The sequence below is a fragment of the Ochotona princeps genome, chromosome 19 (genome assembly GCF_030435755.1).
Source record: "Ochotona princeps isolate mOchPri1 chromosome 19, mOchPri1.hap1, whole genome shotgun sequence".
NCBI classification, from domain to species: Eukaryota; Metazoa; Chordata; class Mammalia; order Lagomorpha; family Ochotonidae; genus Ochotona; species Ochotona princeps.
Window position 1 is genome coordinate 6,571,861 of NC_080850.1, and position 21,414 is coordinate 6,593,274.

Here is a 21,414-nt window from a genome sequence, read left to right on the forward strand (position 1 = left end):
ATGTCCCACCATCCAGAGCTCCCTGCTTGTGCCCTAGGAAGGCGTAAGACTTGGGACTCTGCACCCATGTGGCAGAACTGGAAGGAGCTGACCAGCTCACAGCTCACTACAGCCATTCGGGACTCTTCTTTCAATCTGCCTTTCCAATAAAAATCTTAGAATCTATACTCCACAAAAACCTGATCTGCCTTTACAATACTGGGAGGGGAAGGAACAGTAGCCTAGCAGCTGAAGCCCGAACTTCATTCCATACTAGCACCAGCTCTAATCCTAGCAAACTCACTTCCCATCCAACTCCCCATTTGTGGCCTGGGGGAAAAAAAAAAACAGCCCAAAGCCTGCACCCACTGGGGCTGCTTTATTTCAGTCCTACTGCATTATTTTTGGGAGAATACCCTGGGTAATCTGGCTACCTTGTCAGTGTAAGATAGTGTAAGGAGTGCTGGATGGTCGCTTCAGCTCAGCTATTGGCCAACTCCTTCCCCTGCACAACCCACATGGGTGTGCAGCACCCACTGCAAGCTCCTGGCTCCTGGTTTCCTATTGGTTCAGCTCCGGCTGTTGTGGTCGTTTAGGGAGTGAATGAAATCATTGGACTGAAGATCTCTTCTCTATAGATCTGACTTGGCAGTAAAAATATTTAAAAACCTAAGGGACTTAGGTTGAAAAAATACCAATGGCCGTCTAGTTCCGCACCACTCATTTTCCCATGCATCTGAAGTTGCAACTGCACAGAAGTTGAAGCCTTGGGATCCACCACCAACCTCATGCTAGTGAGGGTTACTTGCATGGTCAGGAGTCTGACCCCCTCAGTCTTGGTGTGCCTAGCCAGTAGCTGGGCTGAAGCGACCAGCCAGCACCTTCCCTTACACTGTCAAGGTAGCAAGGCAATTAACCCACTTAGGCACCATCACTGCGTGGAATCAACGCAAGCACACCTTCACGGTAACAACTATGTGGCACTAGTTAAATGTTACTCCAGCGAGCCAAGTGGATGACTTTATTTGGAATTGGTGTCAAACCGCCGTGAAGCAGGATCAAATCATGCTAGTGTGCGCCTCCAAGCTGAGTAGGAAAGCAACATCTAAATGACACCTGCCAACTGGGCATGCATTACCAAACCACTGGTGCCAGCCCCTCTGCCCCCAAATGGGTGATATCTGGAGCTGGGAAGGCTAGCCCAAAAAGGCTAGGAAAGTAGGGACTGTATCTTGCATGTAATCCTATAGCACACTACTGAATCTAGGAGAGGGGGCGCCATGACGGCTCAGTTCTTCCCCTGCACAACCCACACAGGCACTGGTCCGTGTTCCAACTTCTGCACTTCCCATCCAGCTCCCTGCTTGTGGCCTGGGAAAGCAGTGGAAGACAGCCCAAAGCCTTGGGACCCTGTATCCACATGGGAGACCCAGAAGCTGCTCCTGACTTCAAGACCTGCTCAGCTGCGGTCACTGTGGCCACTACGACCACTTGAGAGTGACCCAGTGGAGTATCTCTATAAATCTGCTTTTCCAATAAAAGAAAAAACACCCAGGAAGCGTGGGTGGAGGGAAACAATGAAATCAGGGGTAAATTAGCAGTATTTTTCAGATTTTAGGTGCATTCCAAAGACACAGGCACTGTTACAGCTAAAAATAAAACCGAGAAAAATTTAAGACAGAAAATAGTCTTTTCTAAAGTTTAGACAAAGGAATGAGGAAAAACATGCAAGAGAATCAAACACAAAGTCTAAGAACAGATAAAAGTGAGACCCTGAAATCTCTCAGAGTGGAGTCCACCCAGGGCCCAACACAGGAATTCACAAAGGAACACGGGTCATTCACAACTTAGGACCATGGCAAGACTGTGAGAAGATACACAACACAGAAGGTAGCCTCACGTATTGCAAAGATACCAAGAACTACTATACTTCTCCAACATACTTGTAAAAATACTGCACCACAGCAAATACAGGAAACATAGCAATACATCCAACAGACTGCACAATGAACACTACGTCATTCCTGAGCAAACTGAGAAACAGCTATTCAAATTTTTTTTCTTACTAGATAGATGCATACAGGCTATGAAAAAGTATGCATTCCAACTGGCCAGATTTCGTTTGGGACCAAAGATGAGCAGAGGCGGTCTGCAGTGTTTGGAAACCCGTCTGCATAGCTGCCAACTGCTGCCTACTGTCAGGAGGTGGGAATGCAAGAGGCACTATAATTGTCACAGAAACACTGGTGTTAACTCCAGGGAGTATTTCCAGGGACAGAAATTGTCTCATGTTAAACCTATTTCCTTGAAGTATAAAAAAGTGAATAGAAGAGTAACAGTTCTACTTTATTAAAATACTGAGTTTATTTCACATGTATATTTGTCTCCCCACCATCTCCACGTCTGACCACCGCTACTACTGTGTCCTATCATAACATTCCATACATACTTAAAACCAAGCAAAGGGTGGAGTTCCAACTTTTAAAAACTAAACAGGCATTTTGAACAACACATTCTTGGCAATGGAACCTGGACAACATTTATCAAACACGGCAGGGAAAGTTCTCACTCTGCATTATAAAAAAGGACAGCCAGATATCAACTGTTACAGAAATGAAATAAGACGGAAAATTTTAACAAACTGTTTAAACTATTTTCTTAAAGAGACTTCCTCCACTGCCAAAGATCTTGAATAGCCTGGAGGGGAAAAAAAAAAAGAAACGTGGTTAAGGGAGCCACAGTATTTCATAAGCATCAATCAGTCAAGTTCCATTTCTTCCCAAAGCTCAACATTCACCACAAAAAGTTACACTCCAGGCGATTAAGAACCAATTCTGAAACACTCAAACTAATTCCAAATATTCAGATTTATTCAACAGTACACTAATACAAGTCAACAGCATGGCCAATTGGGCCAATATGGCCTTTATCCTGCAGATCAGCTTTAGGGTTTTCCTGCCAGTTGATAAATTTCAGCAAAGATTTCTACTTCAGTGTTTACCTGCAAAGACCATTTACCTGCACTGATCTTACCTCCCTCATCTCACGTGGAAATCGCTTCCATTGGTTTGTCCATTAGAGAACGTGACCGTCATCACCCTCAGCCCAAGATGCACTTCTTGTACCATCTTGCTCAACTGTATCATTCTCATGAACTAGAAACTTCTACCAGTAAGGGGAAAGCAGCTTGTCTCTTGTTTCACACACGGGATTCTTATTCAAACTGGGAGACCAGCTCTGGCCTTTGAGACCATTTGGAGGAATGAGACAGTTTTCCGGAAATCCCTGTATCCCTCTCTGCAACTCTACCTTTCAGATAATAATAAGAACCTACATGGCCTTTTAAAGCCATCACATGTCAGCGCTTGAGAAAAACATGACTGTTCTCAATAGGCCTCCATTTTTGACGTTAACTGTATCAGAAATGCTGCGTGAGCCACATTCAGGCGGCCAGGGGCACAATAACGTCGTACACTCTGCAGATCACTGCTTGCGTCTCTGCACAAAGGTCCAACACAATTTCTTTTTGTAGTTTCTTTCAATTCTTATTATTGAGTTTTTGTAAACATTTGCTATTGATATTGAAAGGGATTTTAACTGACAAAGCCTTGTAAGGAAGTCCTCCTGAGAAAAACACTGTACCAGCCAAAAGAGATGTTTCCTATGTTAATTACATCTCTAACCAATTCACTTAGAGCCGATAATTCTACAAGCTGAGCATCCCGAGTACAAAATCCCAAATGTTCCCAAATCCATACTTGTCAATGCTCTAGATAGGGGACATTTGAATACTTGTCTATGCATCCCAGAATATGAAATAAGTCTGGTTGAGACTTAGTATAGCAAAACTCATCCTGGCAGCTGAAAAAAATCCAACTTCTGGTATTAATGCCTTCATTTCAGTGCAGACGGATATTACATAATGTGGAGGGCCAAACTTGATGGTTGCACAGGCTCACCCAGATTTTTCTTATTCAGAAACGGGTTTACAGCTCTTTTCCACCATTCAACATTGAATGAACAACTGCACAACAGTTTCAAAGCAGGCAGAGCACACATCTGTTGGCTCACTCTAACTGCCTGCAAAGGCCGGTAGCTGCGAGAGCAACCAAGGTCGTCTTGCCTAGGGTGTCGCCATCTCACTGCCTTCCAGCAGGTGCAGTGAGGACCCACAACAAAGGACTCTGGGTCCCAGGAAACACAGGCCATCTGAAGAGCTGGGCCAGTTAATGACAGTCACAGAATCCTAACTGCACCAGTGTCAAAAGGTTAAATTACTAAGATACAACCCCATCCACAGAATCAAAACCTGAATTTGAAGCGTGGCCAGGTTAAGCTAAATTCCGTCTGCCCGTGGCCCTGGCACTGCGGAAGGGCTCCCATTTGCACTCAGGCTGTTTCATTTGCCTGGGCAAGAAGTAGATGACAGCCTAAGCCCCTGGCACCCTGAACCTGCATGGAAGGCCCAGCAGCAGCTGCTGGCTCCAGGTGACCTTTCCCTTTTAAATAATGACAAAATTTAAACTAGATGTTCTTCTAAAGTGTTGTGTACAATTTTGAGGAAAACTACAAATTGACTGGCATAAACAAGTCCATTTTCTATAACCTGTGAAAAACATCCACATATTGTAAATGCAGCATCACCGTCCTCCTCTGGGCTGACTTTAGCCAACTATCAAGAGATCCAAGAGCAGACTTCTCCAAGCAGCCACACAGAACAGCAAGGTGACCAGAGCATTTCTCCAGCCACCGAGACAGCTGGTAATTTGCCAGCTATATGAAAGCTGGGGAAAATGCATTAGATCTGTCTGCCAGTGTATTGTCTGTGGTTAGGAGCCAATACTGAAAAGTGGAATATTAATAAATCACAGAAATCTGGATTTAGTTACATCCTCAAATTAAGTTACCTCCTGGTCAGTCATCCGGAAGCAATTCTTCACGTAATTGACAAATTTGGCTTCCACTTTGGGAAGAGAACCACCCTAATGGGAAAGAAAATGAAGGGTAAGCACAGAAAAATGCCAATTTAGAATGTAAGATCTGTATGCTACTGCGTGGGCCGGTTCATTGCTGCATCCCTCCTCCTGTTGTGAGGATTCCACGACTCACAGCCACAGAAAGCCACAGGCGAGGTTCTACGGGTACAAAGGCGACCCTGCTGCATGTCTTACTAAGCATCCTCTACCACCTGGAACCAAGTACATGCTCCTTCTGAAAACCACATAGCAATATTTACTATCCACAAAGAGCTAAGGTCCAACACCATAAACCAGAATACAGGAAACAGGTAAAACTGAGTAGTGTAGAATCTAGTACTTCAGTAATTTGCATGTAACATTCTCATTTCCTTTAAATTATGGCTGAGCAAAGTATCAGCCATACCCGTGAGTACCACAGAAATGTAAGACAAGTACTGTAAACACCAAGTGCTTAGTCACAGGAAATACGACCATGCCAAAGGGACCATACCATGCCCTGCCACCTAGAAAATAAATCATTTCCACCTTTAAATTATTGTCACATACATTCTCACTTTACGATTCAAACATTTATTAAGCAGCTAAGGATACAAAAGGTGATTCACAATTAAAGAAATTGGGTATATGCACATGTAACAGACAGCAATGTGCAAAGGTCACTGAATGAGCGACCTGTGCCCGGTGCTAAACAGGAGCTGCTTCCAGCCTAGAAGGGGCAAACCACGAAAGGGAACTCGAGTCTTTTACCAGCAGTGCTCAGGACTGTTCAATTCGCCTGCAATTAAACCAAGCATAGGATCACATTAAAACCTGGGGGAGAGGATCTAAAAAGCCGTGTTAGCACCGTACACAAGAGACAATCAGTGACATGAGGCTGCAGGGTTTACACTGTGGTTGTAAATATTTTTTTCATCAACACCTCTACCAAGTCCACGTACATCCCAAGTACAGGATCAAACGGGCAAGAGCCGGCGGTTGTTCTCACCATGTCGCATTCATTCCCATTAAGCAGGATCGAAATATTTTAAAGTTGCTATGAAATGCAACTCAAGGACATCTAGATCCATGATTCCACTCTGCATATTGTCCAATTACAAAACTCTAATCCGAAATCATTTAAGTGGTAGATCAACAGCTGATCTCGTAAATATTACTCAAATGTATTTGACTGAGGATGCCTTCATAAGGGCAAATGGAAGGGACTGGATCACCAAGAAAGTATTTCTCTATGCTAAGCTGCAACAGCCACACTGCTTCTTCTGCAGCTGCTTGCAACTGAAGGTTTGCCGCCCTCTGCTGGTCCTAAAGGGTATGACAACCAGAGTGCAGGCAATGTTTCTCTAACATCTAAGGTCAGAACATCTCGCAAGCAAACCAACGTGCAATGTGTTACAATGGAAGACATACAAACATACACACTTAAAATGAAAGACGAGTACTTTTTCCACCAATTTCGGAAAACACAGGTTAAGGGAGTTAACATTCCAGTTTATTCAAACAGACAGCCTCCGTAGGGTTACTCACTTTTTCTATACTTGCTTGCATTTTTGCTTTAATGTCTTCTACAGAACTAGGTCCTTTTGGTGTCTTTGGAGTTTTTTCCTGTTTTTTGAATGATTCTTGCCCCTGGAGGAAAAGTGTAATTTCAAATGTTCATGAACAGCTCGGGGGGGGGAGTGAGAAAAAAAATAAACCAAACCCATCTCATGGCTTCCTCCCTAGTTATTCTTACAATCCTAACCTACGAACGCAAGCACACAACCTGGGGGAGATATTCATGCCGAGTTTACATTCAGTTCAAACATGCAATCAGCTCAGCTACGACTTCCACGTTCCTCCCAAAGCTGCCGGCTGCCTCCGACAGGGCTCAGACCCTCTGAGGAGGCTGTGGACACCTCAGCACTTACTTTCGACCTTGGTGTTGATGGTTTGGAGTCTTTTCCATTCTGGTTTGATTTCTGTGCATTCTTGGCTGGAGTATCTCGTACAGACTGAAAGTAGAAATCTTAATCAGAAATCCCACTACAAAATTTCAAAGTGCAAACAAACTGCCAACGGAAGAACAGTCCTTCTGATAGAAGGTTACCCAGAGCTAGCCGTCAGCAGAGCCCGCCCTGCTCTTCACGTTACAGAACAGGGGAACAGTACTGAATGGATGAGCCATCTGTGACAACCTACTTTCTTCACTGGAGCTTTTTCTTCAGCTTCCTCGTCATCAAAATCATCATCATCATCACTACAAAGGAAACAGGACACATTAACAACTTCCAAAAATTTGCAGTAACTAAAAAAAAGACATTTGCTCCATTCACTGCAGCACTAACATCGCACTGGCTGGACAGACAGGGAACTGACCGCACCACACTCAGTGCTGAGCCAGAGCCTCAAACCCAGGAGCAAAAGACAACATTCCTCATAGCCAACACCATCAAGACACAGCTGACTCCTTTGTAAAAATGTCTTTAATGTTTATTAGGGTAGGGCCCGGTACAGTAGCCCAGCAGCTGAAGTTCTCACCTTGCAAGCACTGGGAGCCCTTATGGGCAGTGGTTCTAATCCTGGTGGCCCCACTTCCCATCCAGATCCCTGCTTGTGGCCTGGGAAAGCAGAAGAGCCTTGGCCCCTACACCCATATGGGAGATTGGAAAGAAGCTCCTGGCTTTGGATTGGCACAGCTCTGGTTGTTGCAGCCGCTTGGGGAGTGAATCAGCAGATGAAGATCATCTCTCTCCTCTCTGTACATCTGACTTTCCAATAAAAATAAATCTTTAAATCTCTCTGTACATTTGACTTTCCAATAAAGATACATTATTTAGAAAGATAAATTAAGTGTAAAGGGTAATGTAGCATCTACACCAAAAGGCAAAACTACTCATTCATGATTTGGCAATGGTTCACAGCAAAAGCAAAAAAAAAACCAAACAAACAAACAAAACACACACCCAAGGCCACCATCTAGACAGTGAAGTTAAATCAATTTGCAAACTTGCAAAATAAAACATCTCTCCAAAGACACAAAATGATCAATACAATCAAGCCTGCCGGTCAGAACGGAAATAGACCCCACCAATGACAGGCACAGTACTGAGCAAGACCATCGCAGTCCCTCAGTGCTAGCAGTCCCTTTAACTAAGCCTCCAAGATTTCAATGAAGCAAATCCACGAGTAAATGTACAGAGCGAGTTCACCAGCTGAGGAACAAATCCATCACTAGTGGTGGTCGGAGGGGTTGGAGTCACAGGTGTCCCCCTAGCGAACAGCCTGGGGAAGACGGCTACTGCCAACTCCAATGAACACTGCTCGGCCATCGCCAGGAGACCAGACGAAGCAACATCACTAACCAGGATAAACGTTGTAATGCAATTTTAAGTTTGACTCTCAACAAACTAATCCTCCACCTTCAAGTGCCTCATCCCTGATGAATGCCAGTTTGTGCCCCAGCTGCCCCTCTTCCCTTCCACCTCCCCACATGTGGCCTGGGAAAGCAGTGCAAGATGGCCCAAAGCCTTAGGAGCCTGCAAAGACGTGGAGAGCCTCAACAAGATCCTGGCCTCCCTCCTGGTTCAGTTCTGGTCCAACTGGAAATGAACCACAGATGGAGATCCTCTCCAGTTGGTCTCTCCATCTCTGCACTGCCCAAAATGTACCCAGATAAACCTCAGCAACAAAGCTGAGGGGCCAGCGTGGTGTCACAGCCATTTGCAACAAGGGTACCCAGTATGGGCGTGTCCCAAGTGCTTGGGAGCTCAAACTCCTGGGTCAGCCTGGTCCTGCACTGGCATCCCCTAGCTGGGTGCTCAGCCTCCTGCTGATGCACACCTGGGAAGACAGTTATACACAGGGGACAAGCACTATGGTTTGAGATGAAGCTATTTCCTGAGCACGGAATCCCTTCCACCCAGGTGACGTTTGCTTCTGGCTCCTGCTCAGACACCACTGACACAATCTCTCAAACCCTGCTCAGAAATACATGTACGAAACATATGAATTTACTTAAAAAGAGAATGGAAAGGATTAATGGGTAGTGTGCAACACCTCCTGAAAACAGGGTACATCTACCTACTTTCACAGCTTAATCTAGTTTAACACAACAAATCTTACTTCCAGATTTTAAAATCCCAGGAAAATGTTAACATCTCCTAGAACCTTGTTTTTTTTTCAATAAGGAGACAGAAGCACACACCAAAATCCTTTACAGAAAATCTGAAATGTACAGAGAAAGGTATCAAGCTGTGCAGCCTGTGCTGTCCACACGCAGAAGCACTTTCAAAACTCACTGCCAACCACTGGCCACACGCACCTCTTCCACAACAATGTCAAGTTTCTAAAGACATGCTACTCACTCTTCATCATCATCATCATCTTCATCATCCTCATCATCATCTTCATCAGCAGCAAGCTTTACTTTTTTCTGGGAAAGAAAAAAAAGCACTCATGAGCAAATGCCCTCTGTTAAACTTTAAGCTAGGAGACAAAATCTAGTGGCATCCCATCTCTACCTGGGGCACCTTGCTGCCACCGCCAGGGGCTGATCGCTTTCCAGACATAGTTAACAGCTTCACGTCCTCCTCTTCTTCATCTTCTGACTCCGCATCTTCCTCCACAGCTGAAATACAATCACACACGGAATCCTCAGACCCTCTCCATCACTTAGGATAAAACGTGGGAGGATTTTATTGGCAATAATTCTGCCTTTCCATTTGCAAATAAAAATCTCCATTTATGCTTGCTATGGACAGTAATAAAAACTGTTGGCCGGCGCAGCTCCAGCCAATGCGGCTGCTTGTGGAGTGAACCATCGGATGGAAGATCTTCCCGTCTCTCCTCTCTGTATATTTCCATCTTTCCAATATAAATAAATTTGACTTTCTAATAAAAATAAATCCGCAAAAAATAAGATTTCTATCCTCTGCAAAATCTGCCTTGCAAATAACTAAGAAAAAAAAGTAAAATTTTTTTTAAATTCAAATCTGGAACCAAGCCAAATGCAAGACTACATGGAATAATAAATACAAACATACCTACTAAATGTTGTCCACTAATGTGCACAGGCCCTGAACCACACTTCAATCTTAAGACCACTGGTGGTGTTATTTCAAAGCCTCCAAGGGAAACCTAAAACGGAGATTTTTCAATCACAACATGAATATAACACTCCAGCAAACCTATACACAGAAATAAACCAGTGAATCTCTTTCCAACTCCATGTTCCAACTTATTTGTGCAGTTGACCATTCAAACCCCCCAGTGAAACAAAAACGTTGCTAATGACTAAATGGATAAAGCAAATAAAAATCTCATCCTCTATCTCCATGCGTAAGGACTACATCCCAGCACTGAAATCCAAGTCCAAGTGCTCTTACTGTTGGCTGTACAGACATCTTCAAGGTTGCCAGTGTGACTTTAATTGGACTGCCCTCATAGTTCATGGCCTCGGCTTCAACAATGTGCAGCTCGTCCTTGGCACCAGCACCCAAGCTGACCTGTGAACAAAGCCCCGACTTCAGCTTTGGTCATTCTGGCACTCCTCCACAATCCTGCCCCGGACTTCTTCCTGAAAAGCTTTCATTGTTACCGTTTCCATTCTACACCAAGTTAACATCATCAACGTATTTTTCATTAAGTATGACTCCCTTACACCCACCAAGTACCTACTACAAGGCTGAGTGGGCGTGTCTGGTGAGCCTAAGATTTCATTTGTCAACTTTCACTATTCAACTGCAGAAGCACACAAACAAGCAGTGCCTGGTTTCCCACCGCATTTCAGAGGTGTAAAACCCAGTTATAAAAACACTGTTAAGCTGGAGAAGAAAGGTTTTAATTACCGTTCTCAAAGATAACTGGTGCTCATTTTCATCATTGTCCACTTTGAAGTGGTAATCTTTGTCGGCCTTTAGTTCACAACCTGTAAAGAAACGAAAAGCCAATTACAACAGGCAGAAATGTAACACTCCTACTTTCTCAATACAATTTCCCAATTTCACTACTAAAGTGGGGAGAAAGGGTTTTCCTAGATTTCCCCTGCGAGCTTCTTTGTTTTCAAAGACTAAACTCATCTTACTATCTACCCTTCAGTCAGGGCAACAATTACGCCGCTGCACAAGCGCAGCTTCCAGGATCTGGCAAACAGGCCATAATCTATAACCAGGCCTAACGCACCCAGAATGGCTAAGACGTGACATACAGAGCTACAGAGCTCCTTGCAGGGCCAACAGCGCGTCCTGGACAGGAAGCAGCACACGTGTTAGGAAACAAGCTAACCAAAGAAAACCCAGAAGAAACGTCTGCTCTAAACCCACCAGAAACCCCTGAAATGGCCCCTTCTTACACCTTAAGGTGTACTGCAGCGAGCGTGCTCCACTCCAAGCACAGATGGTTGCATGTCCTACCATTCAACACCCAGATTCTTAAGCATGTTACAGATCGTTGCCAATCTCGGTGACTTCCAGGTTAAACTCAGGGCTACGCTATCTCAACTATCTGACCTACAAAGAAATGGCCAAACGCAACAGTGTGGGTAGGGGCCCACGGTGCTCAGTACCCGGTTACACTTCAGCAGTCCACGAGGCTGGATACACACTGCAAAACCAACCCATGCACACACCTTCCAGACGCTACGCCACGCGCCTCTGCCAGCTCGCGTCTGGATTTGCATTTTTAAGTGCGGCCTTCCCATCACCTGCCACGTGGGTCAAGACCCAGCAGGCAAACGGAGAGGATTCTTAGAATGAGAGCTCCATCTGGACAAAGGACTCCGGATTCGGCGCGCTCCCCTTCCCGGAACTTCTCCCATCACCTCTTGGGGAAATTCGGGGTGCGCTGACAGATGCCAGGGCCCCGGATGCAGAGCCCACACCCCTCCCTCCGCCCGACCACGTGGCCACCACGTGCTCCCGGGGTCCGCCGCACCTCCCCAATCCGGGCCTGGGGCGCGGGCAGCCCCCCGGAGTCCCCGCAGCGCCGCCCCGCTGCCCTGCAGGCCTCACCGCGCACCCACCCGCCTGCGGACGCCCCAGCCCGCCGAGCGCACAGCCCCGCAGAACCCCAATCCCGCCTGGAACGCTACCCCGTAACCAGGACAACGCGAACCCTCGGAGACCGCGTGGGGGACTGGAGGCCCAGGCCTCCGCACGCCGCAGGCCGCCCCGCCCCGGCCTCCAGCTCCGGGGTCCCGGCTCCCTTCCTACTCCTCCCGGCCTCACTCCCCTCCCCCAACCCCAAGCCGCCAGGCCCCGCTCGCCTCGCTTCAACGCGCCCCCGCCCCATCGCCACCGCCGCAGCTACCGAAAAGATAGTTCTGGGGCCTCAGGGGGCTCATGTCCATGTCCATCGAATCTTCCATGGGGCGGTGGGACGAACTCGGGCGGGAGAGAAGGACGGAGAGAGGACGCCCACTGCTGCAAAGAACAGCCGCGCAGGACGGAATCACGCCAGGGAAAGGACGCGGGCTCCCCGCGCTTATATATAGCCTCCTGAAATCTCGCGAGGTCTGAGCGAGCCCCGCCTCTGCGCGCGTGCTCCGCAGCGCCTTCTGGCCGCGCGGCCGCACCGCTGCGCACGCGCCCTTGGCTTCCTGCACTCGGCCTCGCCCCCCACCTCCGCCAGGTGCTTCGCGGGCTCGCACTGGGCACGCGCACTCAGGCGCCAGCCCCACCCCTGCGCAGCCGTCGGCCGTGCGCACGCGCACTTCCCCCCGAGGGGGCGCGCGCTGCGGCTCCACGTCCTCCCCGGCCCCGGCGCAGCCCACCCTGCAAGATGGCGACAGGCCTCCTCAGCCGAGCTGCAGGGGCAGGTTGAGCCGGCCGGGCCTGCGCCCGGAAGAGGCTTCATTTCGCCTTGCTCTAATCGGCTGGGAGCCTGCAAAGCGGGACAGATCACTTGGGGGTTCTGACTCGCCCGAAAGCCTGGGCTCGGGGCTGACGGCTTCCCCACAGCCGAAGTTAGAGAACGCAGCACGGGTTAATCTCCATTGGCCAGACTTACTCTATTGTGTCTTCCTGCAGCGAGGCCGCTTTCGGAAGAAAACCAGCAAAAACCCAAGTTCTCCTCATCTTTCTGGCAATATGGGGTCAAAAAAAGGTATTGAACCTCCTCATGAGAGTTTGGGGTACACAGCGTTTGGCACTCACTGCGAAGGCATGAAACGCTGAACTTTAATTCGAATTTCTGAAAATAGAGCATTTTAAACTACACCTTGACAAGCACGAAAGAACCCCCCCCACCCTGAGCACTGTTTTTTTGTTTGTTTGTTTGTTGTTGTTTTAAGGATAATACTGATTATCTCGTTTACCTCAGCAAATCCAACCGGGAAACACTGAGGAGTAAAAAATGATGGAGATATACCCACTGCATTTTTTTCCTCCAAAATAAGGCAGTGGGGGGCCCGGCGGCGTGGCCTGGCGGCTAAAGTCCTCGCCTTGAAAGCCCCGGGATCCCATATGGGCGCCGGTTCTAATCCCAGCAGCTCCACTTCCCATCCAGCTCCCTGCTTGTAGCCTGGGAAAGCAGTCGAGGACGGCCCAAAGCTTTGGGACCCTGCACCCGCGTGGGAGACCTGGAAGAGGTTCCTGGTCCCGGCATCGGATCGGCGCGTACCGGCCCGTTGCGGCTCACTTGGGGAGTGAATCATCGGATGGAAGATCTTCCTCTCTGTCTCTCCTCCTCTCTGTATATCCGGCTTTCCAATAATAATAAAATCAAAATAAGGCAGTGGGGATATCAACTGTAACACACGTAAGTGCATTGTTAACTTAAAAAAAAATGACAATGCTATGGGTACGCCAGATACAGAATAATTTGCATGGAGCCAGAGGTTCCTCCCCCACCTTTTTCCCTACACCTAACTAAAAAAAGAGTTGTTCAACCCGTTTCTTGAGTCTTTGACCATTACAATTCTGGGACTTGTATTGTGATTTCAACATCCACAAAGGGCACCAGTTCTTGCCCTGGCTGATCCAATTCCCACCCTTCTCCCTCTTGATGGCCTGGCAACTAAGTACGTGGAAAAGTAGCCTGGGACAGCTCAAGTCCCTTGAGCCTTCCACCCACATGGGAAACCCAGAGGAAGTTCCTGGTCCTGGCTTCTGCCTAGCCCAGTGCTGGCCCCCTCAGCAAACTGGATTGTGAACCAGCAACTGGAAGATCTCTGTAACTATGACTTTCTAATAAACATATATATATATATATATTTTTTTTTCAGCTGAGCTGAAAGTCTAAAGGCAAGAACTTTAGCCACTAGGCCACCACGCTGGGCCCTATATATATATATATATATATATATTTTTTTTTTTTTTTGGTAAGTCAGATTACAGAGAGGAGAGAAACAGAAAGGAAAATCTTCTGACTGCTGACAATCCCTAAGTGACTGCAACAGCCAGAGCTGAGCTGAACCGAAGCCAGGAGATTCTTCCAGGTCTCCCATGGGGGAGCAGAGACTCAAGGCGTTGGGCCGTCCTCGACTGCTTTCCCAGGCTACAAGCAGGGAGCTGGATGGGAAGCGGGGCCTCAGGGATACAAGCGGGCACCCATATGGGATCCCAGCTTGTGTGAGGCAAAGACTTTAGCCACTAGGCTACCACGCTGGGCACCAACTACTTCACTTTCGATCCACATTTCTGCTTATGGACTGGGGAAGCAGAGGAAGGTGGATGGACCGATTCCTTGGGCCTGATACCTACTTAGTAAACCAGGAAGAAGCTCCTGGCTCCTGGCATCAGATCAGCTTAGCTCCGGCCTTTGTAGCTTTTTGGGGAATGAACCAACAGATGGCAGAACTTTCTCTTTGTAAACCTGTATTTCTAATAAAATAATAATAATAAAAGGAAACCTACACCTTATCCGTTGTCTTCTAACTCTCCCACCTTACTTTGTTAAAATTGTTAGGTGCATGTGCCAGGAGCTGAGGAGTTTTTGTGATGAAGCAAGGCTGCAAGCAAACCAGTGTTTACATATCAAAAGTCTTGCATTGTTCAATAAATGCTTGGGGGTCCCAGCTCTCTCCCTGGGGTGGGAGACAGCTCTAAGAAGTCTTTTTTTTTTATTATTTTAAGATTTATTTTCTTTTGTACAGGAGTGAGGTGCAGGGTCCCAAGACTTGGCCATTCTACTGCTTTCCCAGGCCACAGGCTGGAGGTGAAGCAGCCGGGACACAAACCGGCGCCCATACTGGATGCAGCACTTGGAGGTTGAGGAGGCAAGTCCACTTTCCAGAGGGGAGAGGGGTAGGGGGGGAGCCCACCCTGAGATCTCTTATCTAGCAATTCTTATCAAATTCTGGAAGAGGTTCTGGTACCAGAAATGCCCGGTGCATTCTTTCCTCAGCTTCATATAGAAATAAAAAGCCGGGAATCTGTTGCAGACAGAAAAGTTTATTTGCAAAGGGACCAAGTGAGCAGGAAAGGGAGAGGAAGGGGAAAGCACCTCCGGAAAGGAAAGGAAACTAGAAGGTGGGGTGCCTCTCGAAAGAGGAGGGAGAGAGAGACACCAAAGGTTTGAGGAAGGGTCTTGGGATTTTAAGCATTCCCTGACCCCTCCTTGTTGGGTGGGGAACCTACAGGTAAGATGTTCCCCATTGGTGGTCTCTTGATTAGTTAGAAAATAGGTGGGCAATGCTGGTTTCACCCTCCTGAAGGTGTGGCCAAGACCTCACCAGGCCTGGATGGTCTTGGTTCCACAGCCAGAAAGTCCTGCACACAGTAATATCCCAGAAAGCAAGTAGTGGGAGAAGCACAGAATTCATTTCCGTATCCATCACCGTTTTGGCTTGATGGGTTAGACCACAGCTTGTAGCATAGGCATCCCATAAGGGAACAGGCCCAAGCCCAGCCACTCCATTTCTGATCCAGTGCCCTGTTAAGGCGCCTAGGAAAACAGCAGAGGATGGCCCAACTGCTACCCATGTGGGACACCTGGACACAGCATCTGCCTTCACCTGGCCCAGTCCCAGTTGCTGCAGCTATTTGGGGAGTGAACCAGTGGATGGAAAATCTCTTCTGTCTTCTCTTTCTGTCCCTCTCTCTCTGCCCTTCACATAAATAAATATGAAAAGAAAAGATCATGGTGGGAAAAGCAAACTGGATAATCTACACAGGTATCTCCCCCTAGCTAGTAGGCAGTCAGCTGTGCTCCAAGTCAGTTTTGTTTTGTTTTTTAAGATTTATCTTCTGGGCAATGATTCACTCCCCAAGTGACCGTAATGGCCGGAGCTGAGCTGATCCAAAGCCAGGAGCCAGGAGCCTCCTCTGGATCTCTGACGTGGGTATAGAGCCCCAGAGCTTTGGACTGTCCTCAACTGCTTTCCCAGGCCACAAGAAGGGAGTTAGATGGGAAGCGGGGCCTCAGGGATGAAAGCCGGTGCCCATACGGGATCCTGGCATGCAAAGTGAGGACTTTGGCCATTAGACTACCACGCCAGGCCCAGTTTTGGGTTTTTAAGAATTTTATTGACCCTGGCACAATGGCTCACTGGCTAAATCCTCACCTTGCATGCGCCAAGATACCATATAGGCACCAATTCATGTCTCAGCTGTTCCACTTCCCATCTAGCTCCCTGCTTATGGCCTGGGAAGCAGTCAAGGACAGCCCAACCCTGCACACGCTTGGGAGACTTGGAAGCAGCTCCAGGCTCCTGGCCTCAGATCAGCTCATCTCTGGGTGTTGCGGCCATTTGGGAATAAATTGACAGATGGACGATCTTTCTCTGTCCTCTCTCTATATATCTGCCTTTCCAATAAAGATAAAATAAATCTGTAAAAAATAGATTCATGTATTTATTTGAAAGGCAGGGGACAGAGAGATCTTTCACCTACCAGTTTACTCCCCAAATGGCCACAACAGCCAGAGTTGGGTCAGTCCAAAACCAGGAGCTGGATGCTGCAGCAGATTTCCTGGGTGAGTACCAGTTGCCCAAGCTCTTAGGCCGTGTTTTGCCTCTTTCCCAGGTACATTAGCAAGCAGCTGGATCACAACGCTAGTGTCACAAGCAGTGGCTTAACCTGCCTCACCCATCCAGGGCAGTTCTAACACTGCCTGCCTGGTGGAGGTGAGGGCTCAGTCCCCAAGAACTCCCCTCCCCCTCTTCAGAAGCCACCACAAGCCCCAAGTTTTGCTTGTGCTTCTAAGCGACTGAGCCAGCAGCTGCAAACTCCTCTCTGGGTTTGCTAGGGCACTTACTGTTTATTATAAAGGCAGTTCTAAGGAATGCAAACAAGAAGCCAAATGCAGAGATCTGGAGGAACCCTGACCTTGGGCACCGCTGAGTCAGCCCACAGATGTGTTCCAGTTCATCCCTGTAGCAGGCCAGCTGTTCACAAGCCTTGCAAACCCTGTCCTTCGTGGTGCTTATGAACACTTAGTTTTTTTTTTTTTTAAGATTTATTTATTTTTATTGAAAAGGTAGATACACAGAGAGGAGGAAGGACAGAGAGGAAGATCTTACGAACGATGATTCACTCCCCAAGTGACCACAATGGCTAGAGCTGAGCCAATCCAAAGCCAGGAGTCTCTTCCAGGTCTCCCACGTGTGTACAGGGTCCCAGAGCCTTGGGCCATCCTCAACTGCTTTCCCAGGCCACAAGCAGGGAGCTAGATGGAAAGTGGAGCCGCCAGGATTAGAACCAGTGCCCATATGAAATTCTGACACGTTCAAGGCGAGGACTTTGACCATTACGCTATGGCGCTGGGCCCGACACTTGGTTGCAGAGACACTATTGGATAAATCGCGCATCACAAGCAAGGTTCCACTATCAGCCCCCTGAGGCATCTGCAGGGGTGGGAGTGTGGCTGAAGTCCCCACTGGTCATTCCATTGTCCAGCCCCCATCCTGAAGTTACCTGGGCACTGTCACCTGTTAGCCCATGAACGTACAAGATGACACCATCACTCCAGAGGGTCCGCAGGGTTTAAGGAGCTGTATGCAAGGAATGAAGGACAAAGACCAAGCACAGATTGCACCAGGTCATAATCACCACCTTCTCGCATTTGCAGCGTGTTTGAAGAAGTTTCACTGCAAATATTTAGGAGAGTACATGACATCATAACCCTTATCTTGAGCTCCCATCAATCCTCAGGAAATAGCTGCCATAACTCACCCTATTTGTAGGCACGCCACATGCAGGACTCACCAGGATATAGCCAGCTCAGTCCAAAGCCCGTCACATACTTCCAGACTACAGAAGCCCCCCCTTATCGCTAGCTGCATTTTCTACAGCTCAGTGTCTTGTGGTTCAGTCTGAAAGTGCAGTTCAGTAGAATAAGACACATGGGGTAAGCAAGAGGGACCACATTCCCATAACCTTTTTTTTAATTTCAACATTTTAAAAAAGATTCATTTTTGAATCTGGCATGGTAACCTAGTGGCTAAAGTTCTTGCCTTGCACATGCCAGGTTCCCATATGGGCGCTGGTTCTAATCCCAGCAGCTCCGCCTCCCATCCAACTCCCTGCTTGTGGCCTGGGAAAGCAGTCAAGGATGGCCCCAAGCCTTAGGACCCTGCACCTGCATGGGAGACCCGGAAGAGGTTCCTGGTTCCCGGCTTCAGATCAGTGCAGCTCCGGTTGTTGTGGTCACTTGGGGAGTCAGTCAATAGTCAGAAGATCTTTTCTGTCTCTCCTCCTCTCTGTGTGTCTGATTTTCAATACAAATAAAATAAATTTTTTAAAGATTTATTTATTTTTATTGGAAAGTCAGATTTACAGAGAGGAGGAGAAACAGAGAGAAAGATCTTCCATCTGCAATGGCCAGTGCTGCGTCGATCCAAAGCCAGGAGCCAGAAACTTCCTCTAGGTCTCCCAAATAGGTGCAGGATTTCAAAGCTTTGGACTGTCCACAACTGCTTTCCCAGGACACAAGCAGGGAGCTGGATAGGAAGCAGGGCTGCCAGGATTATAACCTGCGTCTATATGGGATCCTAGCGTATGCAAGGCAAGGACTTTAGCCTCTAAGCCACTGCCCCGGGCCCACATAGACCTATTTTGACCCGTACTATTCCTAAGCTGGTATTATTTTCCTGTGGGACCAGTGCAGTGCACTGAGCTCGGTGAGTTTGCTCCCAGCTCAGCACATGTGCAGCTCACTGTTGTCACTGCAGTCTTTTTTTTTTTTTTTTTTTTTTATGAATTACATTGCATTATGTGACACAGTCCCATAGGCTCTGGGATTCCCCCCACCCCTCCCCAAACCCTCCCCCCCATGGTGGATTCCTCCACCTTGCTGCATTACCACAGTTCAAAATCAGTTGAGATTCTTTCATTGCAAGCATATACCAAGCATAGAGTCCAGCATCTCATTGTCCAGACAAATTCAACGGCTTGTTGGGGAGACCATCTCTGGTCTGAAGGTAGAGCCGGCAGAGCACCATCCCTATCAATTAAAAGCCCCGACATAACATCAGCAACAATTTACAACGTCATGGAATTATTTGACATAGTATTGAGCAACCAACATGTTAAAAAAAACAAAATGCAAGTTCTTTACCACATACTGTGACTCCTTCGCCAACACCTCAACTTTGGTTTATACATGACCGGTTCTATACACCTTAAAATGGCCATAGGCTACCACTCAGCTGTTTCATGTCTATTTTCATTATAGTATTGCATTTTACATATACTGTTTTTCATATTGACATCATGTCATCTTAAATTAAGGAGAACATGTGGTATCTAACCTTTTGCGATTGGCTCATTTCCCTTAGCATAATGGTTTCCAGTTGAGCCCATTTGGCCACAAAGAACTGCATTTTGTTTTTTTTAATAGCTGAGTAGTATTCCATGGAGTAGATGAACCATAGCTTTCTTATCCAGTCTTCCGCTGATGGGCATTTCGGTTGCTTCCATATTTTTGCAATTACTGATTGTGCTGCTATGAACATAGGGGTGCATGTTGGTTTCTCGTGAAACAGGTGTTTTGGATATATTCCTAGGAGTGCTATTCCTGGATCATAGGGTATGCAGATTTTGAGTTGTTCGAGTGTTCTCCATACTGTTTTCCAAAGAGGCTGTACCAACCTGCAGCCCCACCAGCAGTAGAGTAGGGTTCCCTTTTCTCCTCAATCTTGCCAGCAAGTGGTGTTGGTGTTTTTTTGTATGTGGGCCAGTCTTACTGGCGTTAGGTGGTATCTCATTGTTGTCTTAATTTGGATTTCCCTTATTGCCAGGGAACTTGAGCACTTTTTCATGTGTTTGTTTGCCATTTGGGTTTGTTCCTTTGTGAAATGTCTGCCCATTTCCCGTGCCCATTTCTTGAGTGGTTTGTTCATTTTGGTATTTTGGTTGTTTTGGAGTTCTTTGTATATTCTGGAGATTAGCCCTCCATCACCTGTGTAGTGTGCAAAGATCTTCTCTCATTCTGTGGGTTGCTTTTTTACTTTGTTGATTGTTTCCGTTGCTGTACAGAAGCTTCTTAGTTTGATGAAGTCTCATTTGTTTATTTTCGTCTTGACTGCTAGCGCTTTCGGAGTCCTTTTTAGGAAGTCAGAGCCTACACCTAAATCTTGCAGGGTGTTTCCAACATTTTCTTCCAGAAGTTTGAAGGTTTTTGGGTGTAGGTTTAGTGTCACTGCAGTCTTAACATTTTCCACACTGTACAAAATGGTGCCTGATGTGCCTCTACTAGAGTTCTTGATCTGCTGGCCAACAGGTCTGAGGGCTACTCGGACATACCTGGGTGGAATCTCTAGGATGCCATGTTGTTGCAGTTCACTGAGCCAGAAATGAGTTCCCTCCCAGCTCAGTGCATGCACAGTACTGTCCATAACCTTTGCCTTCCTATACAAAATGGTGCCCAACCCTGGGATACAAGAATGAACTCACAATGAAATGACTGGCAGTCTCCTATACGGTTGCAAGACACTCCAGCGGCTGCTTGATGAACTGGGATAATTCATGAAATTCACCCATTGTGAGACTGAAGAGGGGAGAACAGAGGGAAGGAGAGGGAACTTAGAGGAGAAAGGGAGACCCAAGCACAAACTGTATCAAGAAACAAACAAAGAAATGGTGCCTGATTCAGTTCTAGAGGACAGACTGGGCTGTGAAATCCACCCTATTCCCGCACTCCCTGTCTGGGACCTGCCGCTCTGTCTCTGCTCCTGGTCAAATCAAACAGACCAGCAGGATGGGCAGTTCTTTGGGTTCACCTCCTGAGTTCCCAGTGAATGCCCCTTCCCACCTTGTTGCTGATGGAGATGGAGTGCTGGCTACTGGTGCCACTTGCTGAATGCTGCTGGCGTATCAGTCCCTGAAACACCACGCTGCTGTGCCCGCTGCTTTCCCGTGTCTGTGAGTCTCCAGGTGCCCCTCTGCTGTCATTCTGTCCTCTCCTGTTTCCTGGAATGTGTCCACTCTGTTTTCACACTGGCTAATATTTCTCTCTCTTTTAAAACATGTCCTTACCCTATTCTACCATTTTGATTCTCCTGAGATTTATTCATTTTTTAAAATGTATTTAAAAGGCAAAG

The 21,414-nt window shown here is 47.2% G+C and overlaps 1 protein-coding gene across 1 annotated transcript; it reads right to left on the reverse strand.

Annotated features, from left to right (window-relative positions):
* Positions 1–2,304: 2,304 nt before the first annotated feature.
* On the reverse strand, positions 2,305–12,866 carry NPM1 (nucleophosmin 1). Its single transcript, XM_004587430.3, has 11 exons — positions 12,243–12,866; positions 10,784–10,863; positions 10,322–10,441; positions 9,980–10,073; positions 9,458–9,564; positions 9,302–9,369; positions 7,137–7,194; positions 6,866–6,949; positions 6,483–6,584; positions 4,887–4,961; positions 2,305–2,676 (listed from the first exon to the last, which is right to left on the reverse strand). Exons 1-11 carry the CDS (start codon positions 12,298–12,300, stop codon positions 2,638–2,640), a joined length of 885 nt encoding a protein of 294 aa, XP_004587487.1. The 5' UTR covers positions 12,301–12,866; the 3' UTR covers positions 2,305–2,637.
* Between the last annotated feature and the right edge of the window lie 8,548 nt (positions 12,867–21,414).